Raw genomic sequence first — 9303 nt, 5'->3', positions numbered from 1 at the left:
CCGACATCCTTGCAATAGCCTAGTTGCCAACTGTTTGCACTAACTCCAGTCCACAACTAAAGCGAGTATTCACGTCACTTATCAGCTGTAGTTTCGCTCCTGCTCGTCACTCGACTTATCGTGACTAAATTCAAGATGGCTGTAAACGCTAAACTGTGTGAAGACACTGTCTGTATAAATCGTCTTGTAAGTAAACTACCAGTGCTTTTTCAAAGTTCTCAATGTCTCGTTTTAAATGTCAGGGCCCTGGGAAGTATACCAATGAAGTGTGGAGATACGTTGAGCCTCGTAAATGGTGTAAAACAGTGATTTATTTGCATGGCTAGACCGATGCCCGAGGCACCAGCATTAGCCGCCTTGTTGGTAGCATCGGCTAACTAGCGCCAGATTTTTGAGTGCAGGGGACAAGCCGAGATGGGCTATGAGACATAGGTTCACACTCGGCGTCATGTTTCAAAACACTTTAGGTCAAAATCACACCGGAATTCTCCTTTAAGACAGTTGCCCTGGGGCCTCAGCATTCAGAAAAATATCCTAACTGCTTGTCCTATATAGGTTTCAAAGATAGGAAAAAATCTTTCTTCCTATTACAGAAGCAGTTCATGACTGTGTCCCATCCATAGACTGTATACAGTCTATGTATACAGTTTATGGTCCCATCTTATCTCAGATCTCCTATCTTATCTTAACAAGGAATCCTAACTGTAACTGTCAATTATATGTTTTAATCGGCAATAGTCCTGTCATGTCTGTTTCTATGCTTAGAATGTGTAGACTGCCTGTATGTTATGGAGAAAGTCTGTTAAGTTCATATTCTGTATACAGTATACAGTGTATTCATGTATAACTCCTGTCATAAAACATTTACATGACATGCCTTGCCTGTTGAATTGGTTTCTGATGAAGTATTTTACAGACCTACAGAACAGCAGCTGTTATCAGTACAGTGGGCATGGCTGCTTTCCCCTTACAATTTCTCTCTCGCCCCAAAGCTCTTGGGAGCTCTCTGGTGGCCACAGAGATCCTCGACTATACATGCACAGCTAACTTTACCAGAAGGCCTACTACAAAGAGGTCTTCACTGAAATGTTCTCAAGAAACTTGGTGTCTCTCTAGCACAGATTTATACACAGAGGAAAATCAGCATGCCTTACAAAAATGAAAGCATAAAAGGATAGATAGTTAAAGTAGCCTACATGCAGCAGAATAAAGAACACAGACAGTGATATTCAATTTGATTTAACTATAGCACCAATAATAACTGTATCAGGCTTTACAGCCATAGCTATTACAAGATGGTGTTCAGCCATCAAGATGACTGGATAACTTTCCACAGAGCAAATGCCTAGCACAACGCAGGGCAGATTTATAATTTCACATAAGGAAAAAAAACACTACAAAACAAAGAAAGACATTCAAATAGATTACAGCAACATTTGATGGACAAACTCATAACAGTAGAGGGCCACAACAATTCAGTCTCTTGTAGTCTGCATGACTGAAAGACATTGTTTCTCAGAATTGCATTCAGCCTACTTAACTGTAAGGGTGTTCGTTCTCATGAAACAGCCTAGTGGAGAGTTTCTCTGGAGGAAACACTAATTAGACAGTCGCAATTTCATTAGTCAAATATGCCCATAGGGCGATGGCTATCTATTGCATAGCTAACCTAAGACATATGTGGTTCGAGCAACATGTTGCATTTTGTCTGGTTAAAATGTGAAATACGAATTAGACACCTGCCTTGTTGCCCGGTAGTTTTCTAATCCGGATATAGTAGCCTAGTCACGTGGTGTGATTGTAGGAAGCCTTTTAGGAAAGATTTGACAGTTGACTACTGGTTGACAGACAGCCTACCTCAGTCCACTTTTGCGCGCAGAGTCTGACGGACCGTCACAGGTAGGAGGAAGTTGGCTATAGGTTACACTTCGTTTGTTTTTCGTTTTAATGGACTGTTTCAGAAACGTGGCGTGTGAATGGGAAACATACACTTGTTTCCTGTATTGTGTTATTCTGCTGTATCAACAAGGTAACGATAGACTAGAGCAGAATAGAATAGCAGCAGAATAATCCGAGCACAATACAGATCTCCCAGTCAGTGTGCGAAACATGAACGAGTTGACTGTTCTGTTGTTAAGACATCTGCGTTATACCAGCTGGCTAACGGATTTATTATGACATTCATTGTTCACAAATGCCTTCACCATGGCACAATCATGTGTTTGCACGACTGCTAAAAGTTGCAGAAATAGCCTTTTATTGTGGTAATCAGTCGGCAGCACAGGCGGGCTGACTGGCTGCGCAGCTGGCTAGAGCAGGCTACAACGTTACAAGATTGCCATCTAAAGTTACAACTGGGGCATTCTGTGTCAAATCAGACAGAATCCAGGAAAATGGTTGCCGCGCCGTCTTAGATTTTGCTCAACGTTTGTTTACATAATGTTTAGATCCCAAAAATAAGATATAAAGACTGTAATATTTTTTGATAAATTCCAATGTTTTCATACCTTTTCACCGTTGAGTTTGAGTTTACTCTCAAAAATGGCTACATTTGGAAATGTTTGGGCATTAGCCTACTAAAAGTGTTTATTGATGTTGTGCCAATATTTGAGTTATCTGCAACAAATGCACATGAAGATATTAGCCTACGGTAGGCCTGTTATACGATATTAAGGTGTGTGATTGCCTTTTTCAGAAATGTAATAGGATTTATTAGATTTGGCAGATTTGGCACTTGTTTGTTGCCTAAATGTCCATACATTGAACTACTTCTACATGGATTCATATGCCTACTAGCTACCCAACATACCATTTTAATACCAAATACATACAAAAACAAGTTTATACTACCCTTAATGCCACTCTTTGCACTCTTGCAGTTTTTCCAAATCTGGGCCTTGTAGAAAATCAAACATTTATTGTTCAGTCATACTGACCACATGCTTGTCTACCATCCTACAAAGTTAGGGCTGGCTATGAATAATACTTTTCATGATATTAATGCCTAAACATTGCTTCCCTGATAATGTATTTTTTCAGGCTGTAAAACAAAAAACAGTAATATCAGAGCTGGAAAAAAATCTGAAGATTTGAATAGAAATATTTTACAGGACTTGGTTCTGGGACCCATTCATGATAGACAAGGTTTGAACAAAATCTAAGACGTAGCAGCAAAAACTCTATCTGATTTGAATGACCCAACTGATAAAGCTTTTGTATGTAGGCTAATGGGTTGACGCCTAATGTATTTTCATAGCTTTCTCACATTGATAGCTTTAGCAATGGTTACTACTGTTGTGTGTTTAAAATAAATGAATATGATTTTAATTGTTCTATGCAATAAATTATAATCAAATACTAGGCAATATAAATAATGTCTTCTACCATAATAAAAGCGATAGGCCAACTAACGTGTACTACGGCATTTTGACAGGAGGGATAATCTCCATTGCTTGTCTATTGCAATACACTTAACAGTCCACACTATTATTTTCTTGTTTGTGAAGTTGGACGAAGGAGTGCCCCCCTGCTGTAGGCTAGAGATCGAGGTCACAGGCTGAGAGAGACATGTTTTTAGATTTCATTGCCATTATTCAATTGTACATACCGTTGTAACATACTTACATGTTATGTGACTCTAACCCAAGATCTAGGCCTACAAGTAGACTATTATTAGTTACATTTTCTTCAGATAAAAACCTGCTGTCACAATCAGCAATGTACACGTTGTAATGTGGATATTATCTGGTCAGGGAGGCTATATTGGAAGGCGGTGGTTTCACCATCAGTTGGCGATCCGTTTAAATATTTGCATACTATATAGAGTTACAGTAATCATTGTACCTTGTGTAAGCATAATATAACTAACACCAGTTATACATGTTATATCAGAACTTATGTGGAATGTCTTTTACAAGAGTCATAGTCAATGAAATGCTAGTCAGAAAGTAAGAGTTTGGCATAGATAGGCATTTATGTACAGTGTATAGTATTGGCATAGGTGTATATATATTCATATATAGAATTAAGCAGCACACTCATGTTGGTTTGGCTATATATTGAGGTTCACACTTGAAGTTGCTGTGTTTTTTGTCAGGTATTTGGTTGGAGACAGGTGTGACTGGGGCTAGACCATGCGGAAGGCAACGTGGGGACTGCTGCTGCTGCTGTTGCTGCTGCTGGCCTGTGTAGCCACCTGTGACCCAAGTGACCAGGACCAAAATGGAGATGAGAAGGGCCCTCGACGCAGAGGCCACGTGTCGGTGGTGGTGGTGGGTGGAACAGGCGACCTCGCTAACAAGTACCTCTGGCAAGGCTTCTTCCACCTGTACGCCACCCAGGTGGGCAAAGGCCACACCTTTGCCTTCTACGGAGGTGGTCTGTCGCCGGCCGACAAGGGCACCCCGCTCCTCTTTGAGATCCTCAAAAGCCAGACGTGCCCTGAGGAGCTGTCGGCGGAGCGCTGCGCATTGGTCAGGGACCAGTTCCTCCGGCTGACCCAGTACTGGCAGCTTAAGACTGAGGAGGACTACCAGACCCTGGGCAAGCACATCGAGACTCAGCTCGGGCAGGAGGGCATGACGGAGGCTGGACGCTTCTTCTACCTGTCCGTGCCGGCCTTCGCCTACGCCAACATCGCCGAGCGGGTCAACCGGAGCTGCCGGCCGCCACAGAACGCCTGGCTCAGGGTGGTGCTGGAGAAGCCCTTCGGTCACGACTTGAGCAGCGCTCAGGAGCTCGCCACGCAGCTGGCTAGCTCTCTCAAAGAGGACGAGATGTACAGAATCGACCACTACCTCGGAAAACAGGTGCACACTGCAAATATAATCAGCATTTCCTTTAAGGGTCATTCTGTGTCGACACAACAAGTGGTTCAGCTCCCCCTTCATACTTTTATTTATTTATTTATTTGTTTGTTTATTTATTTAGCTTCGGGTGGAAGAAGAGTCACTATGATTAAGCAATATCTGAGCAAATGGTTCACAATTTTAGAGCTGTCATGAAGCTACATAAACTGTTTTACATTTTTACATACACAGTGGGGGATTTTTCAAAACTTTGGTTGAGTTGATCTCAAGTAAGGAGATGTGTGTTTTTTTTACTGTCTGACAGAAATAAGAGTAGAAAAGATCCTTCAGCTAGTCTAGGATACATGGCATAAAAATTGGAACAAGACATTATTACTCACACACACACACACATAGCATTGTTCTCAGAAGACTTTTTGAACATTTTTCTCAACAGAGCCAAGCTAAGAACCCTATAATCTGAATTGTCCCGCTAACGGACTTGTTGCAAGGCATGATTTGCATGACACCACACAGTTGTTGATAGGAAGTTGCAATACCATAAACAGTTTTGCTCTCTGGTCAGCCAGCCCCCTTGCATACCTCCCACATGATAGTACAGATAGTGGTTCCAGGAAAATAGGTTGCACAATTGACATGAATCAGTCAGTGTAAGTAGCCAGTTAAACAGTACGTCCAGGCCATTTTTTACACGTTGCATTACTGTGCAGACATGTCCAGGAAGCGCCACGAATGTTTATCCTAGAGCTCAATACTTGGCTTAGGGTTAGGGTTGTGTCAGCCTACTAATCATTGTGTCATTGAAATATTAGCGAAGGCACAGAGAAGTTATCTGACGGCAGTTCATTTATCATTCTCTCTCCCAAAAGGTTGTTTCCCAGATATTACCATTTAGAAAACAGAACAGGAAATTCCTTAAGCAAATCTGGAATAAGCACCATATTGATCGAATGGAGATTGTGCTCAAGGAAACACTAGATGCCAAAGGTATTTAGTGTACAGCAGACAATAATACATAAATACCATTATACGTTGTCCTTAAAACTAAAGATGGGAAAACAAACAAATGGCAAAGCAAGTTAGCCATTCATGTCAAGCGGTATGCTTTCTATCTTTTTTTTAATTTAATTGCAGGGCGCATCTCCTTTTATGACCAGTATGGAGTCATCAGGGATGTGATCCAAAATCACTTGACTGAAGTGATGACCCTTTTGACCATGAGAGTCCCCAAAAACCTGACGGACTGTAAAGAGATTGATCAGAACAAGCTCAAAATCTTCAGCGCATTTCATCCGCTCGACAAGGGCAGTGCTGTCATTGGACAGTACCAGTCTTATAATTCTGAAGTCCAGCTTGAACTCAACAAGACCAAAGATCACTTGAGCCTTACCCCGACATTTACTGGTAGGTTGGTTGATGAACTGACAACATTAATGTTATCTGTGACTAGATGTGGAATGAAGGGTATATTTCAACATTTTATAGTATAGTAGGTTTAGAGACACTGGTGAAAAAGCTTGTATAATATTTCCTTTGCTAATGCATGGCTCAAAGCTAAGGTGTTTAAATATTTTTTTTATTTGTTTTAAATTCTGTCTGACTAGGTATTGCAGTCCACACCACTATGCCACAGTATGAAGGCATCCCCATATTCCTGATGTCAGGTAAACTCCTAGACGAACGGGTTGGATATGCCCGCATCACTTTTAAGAACAACGTGTTCTGTGTGCAAGACCCCAACAGTGTTACGTGTAAGCAGAAGCAGATAGTGTTTTACATTGGCCATGGCGCACTGGGGTACCCAGCAATACTGGTCAGTAAGAATCTTTTCAGGCCAGCGCTAGTGGGCAGTCGCTGGAAGGAGGTGTCCGAGGATAAGGACACCCTTTTGTTCGGCATGCCCCTCTCGGACTACTACATTCAGGTACCGACGGTCCAGCGAGAGGCCTACACGGAGTTGATCCTGCAGGTTTTCCGCGGCCGGATGGACCACTTTGTCAGCGCCGACAGCCTCTTGGCTTCGTGGAGGTTCTGGACGCCTCTGCTGAACAGCCTGGCGCACACGTTCCCTCGGCCGTACCCCGGCGGCGCCGCCAACGGCAACCAGCTAAACTTTGAGCTGCACGGCCGCGAGGTGCGCTTCTGCACCGAGGCCCTGGTCAACGTCATCCCCCAGGAGCGGGCCGGCGGCGAGAGCTTCCAGGTGATGCAGGGCAAGTACCGCAGCGCGGACATGGTGTCGGCCTGGGCCGAGGAGCTGGTGGAGCGGCTGGCCAACGACCTGCAGGAGGCGGCCGAGGAGGCGGTGCAGGAGGGCGCGCCCTTCCACCTGGCTCTGTCGGGTGGCTCCAGCCCCGTGGCGCTCTTCCGGCGCCTGACGCAGCACCACTACGCCTTCCCCTGGTGGAACACGCACGTGTGGCTGGCCGACGAGCGCTGCGTGCCGCCCTCCGAGGCCGAGTCCAACTTCCGCACGGTGCACGACCACCTGCTGCAGCACGCGCGCGTGCCTTACTTCCACGTCCACCCCATGCCCGTGCAGCTGAACCAGCGGCTGTGTGTGGAGGAGGACGGCGGCGCGCTCGCCTACGAGCGGGACATCACGCGCCTCGTCAACGCCTCCAGCTTCAGCTACGTCCTGCTGGGTGTGGGCTACGACGGCCACACGGCCTCGCTGTTCCCGGGGACCGCGCTGGACGCCCACGGGGAGAGGCTGGTGGCGCTAACCGAGAGCCCCGTCAAGCCGCACCAGCGCATGAGCCTTACGTTCGCCGCCATCAACCGCGCACGGCGGGTCAGCGTGCTGATCATGGGTAAGGGCAAACACGAACTGGTCACTCAGCTCAGCCGGATCAAGGATACGCCCGACAGATGGCCTATTACAAAGATTCAGCCGGTGAGCGGAAGGCTTGTCTGGTACATAGACTATGACGCACTGTTAGGCCAGTGACAACATTCCTCCCCATGTTTTAAATGCTGTACTGAGAATGTTATGGTTTTGTAATAGGAGTGAGTTATGTTTGCATTTCATTGATTTAATGAAATGATAATGTTTTTAATCATTTCAATTTCTGCACAAAGGCAAATTTGTAACTGAGTGTAAATGAAGTAGGGAATGTTTGTGCAAATGGAGAATGTACTTATTCATTAATTGTGCTCTCAATTTGAGAAATTTGTTCTACACTTAATTGAACAAATGCCAGTCACACTTTAATGCTTAGTTTGTCTGGTCAGCATATACTGTTCATATTTCACACTCAGGAAGGGAATGTTGGACAAAAACTGTGTACTGTGATTTACCCATGCTGGATAAAGAAATCTGTATGTGTGATATTAATGAATAACATGTGCCAAATTTCTAGAACCCTTTACAATACAATCAGTCAGGACTATGAAGGGACTTTACTGATCCTATATTCTTGTGCTCATATAATCTTTGTCATCTTCTTGTTCTCATATCATCTTGAAGGACCAAAATGCCTGTCATAATCACCAGAAGCATCCACTATAGTACTAGTAGTAGTATATAGGTATGTCAAATTAAATGTTCAAAATTGAGATGATGGGATTTCAAAACCATCTAAAATGTTTAGAGGAACACTACGAAATGGTTAGTTGACCAAAAGCTTTCATTATTACTGTGGCTATGTAAAATGTATTTCATGGTTATAATTCCACGTTTCTCAGTTGCTATCATGGAATTGGGAATGTTTTTGAAATACAGTGAATTTGCTCTTGGTGCCAGAGGAAAAGTTACTGTAATTTAATATGAATGCTGTTCATGTTACTCACAACATGTAGAGGGAAGTGAATATAGTGTTGCAAATTCTGATTAGATTAATTAACTGTAATACCTCAGAACGGTGCCTTTTGAAACAGGTAATAGATTGTTATATTTACTCAAGGCCTTAGTTTGGCGATGAAACTTAATGGACAAGAATGGCCTATTCCTCTTTGGCAGCTTGTCTTAATCTCTGACGATGAATACAACATAATGCCGAGGTTGCTTTGAAGTGAGCTAAAACGTGCGCTGCCATTTCTGCACATGCACTGCTGTTTCCGTCAGCCCTTAAAGTGTAAGTTCAGTGTAAATTGACCCATAGCCTTGTTGTATAAGCTCACCACATGCAGGAAAAAGAATGAGACAATTTGGGACAACGTAGGCCAAGTTATGGACAGACAGCTTAAAGCAGATGGGTCAATTTACACTGAACTTACACTTTAAACTTAAAAGGCCCTCAAGAGTCCTCAAAAGAAAATGTTGAAACAATCTATTGTTTTTAAAGATTTCTTATATAAGGGTGCTTGTTTTTGTACCTTGTATTTCACCCTGGAATATATTTTATTGAATACCAAGTTTGCAATTGATTGAATTAAATTTTGATATTTTTTTAATTTTATTCTTGTGATCAGAACTTACTGTGTAGCATTAAAGGACCATTTTGAACAAGTAATTTCTTGATTTTTGTGAAGACATGAGCACAAAAGCAAACAC

The 9303-nt window shown here is 43.2% G+C and overlaps 1 protein-coding gene across 2 annotated transcripts; it reads left to right on the top strand.

Moving 5' to 3' along the window:
* Positions 1-124: 124 nt before the first annotated feature.
* Positions 125-9262, top strand: h6pd (hexose-6-phosphate dehydrogenase (glucose 1-dehydrogenase)). 2 transcript variants are annotated; one of them, XM_048255487.1, is made up of 5 exons: positions 125-186; positions 4097-4808; positions 5678-5795; positions 5943-6212; positions 6413-9262. In XM_048255487.1, exons 2-5 carry the CDS (start codon positions 4134-4136, stop codon positions 7756-7758), a joined length of 2409 nt encoding a protein of 802 aa, XP_048111444.1. In that variant the 5' UTR covers positions 125-186; positions 4097-4133; the 3' UTR covers positions 7759-9262. The 2 variants fall into 2 exon arrangements, with proteins under 2 accessions (XP_048111444.1, XP_048111443.1); XM_048255486.1 differs by lacking the exon at positions 125-186 and adding an exon at positions 1799-1899.
* Positions 9263-9303: the final 41 nt, after the last annotated feature.

This window comes from Alosa alosa, chromosome 10 (genome assembly GCF_017589495.1).
Source record: "Alosa alosa isolate M-15738 ecotype Scorff River chromosome 10, AALO_Geno_1.1, whole genome shotgun sequence".
Taxonomy (NCBI): domain Eukaryota; kingdom Metazoa; phylum Chordata; class Actinopteri; order Clupeiformes; family Clupeidae; genus Alosa; species Alosa alosa.
This window is presented reverse-complemented; position numbering and strand designations above follow the sequence as displayed.

Bases quoted from the DNA above. Each gene is read 5' to 3' on its own strand.
- h6pd (XM_048255487.1), top strand. From the start codon at position 4,134: ATGCGGAAGGCAACGTGGGGACTGCTGCTGCTGCTGTTGCTGCTGCTG. The intron at 4,809-5,677 runs GTGCACACTGCA...CTCTCCCAAAAG, and splicing joins ACCACTACCTCGGAAAACAG to GTTGTTTCCCAGATATTACC. The intron at 6,213-6,412 runs GTAGGTTGGTTG...CTGTCTGACTAG, and splicing joins CCTTACCCCGACATTTACTG to GTATTGCAGTCCACACCACT.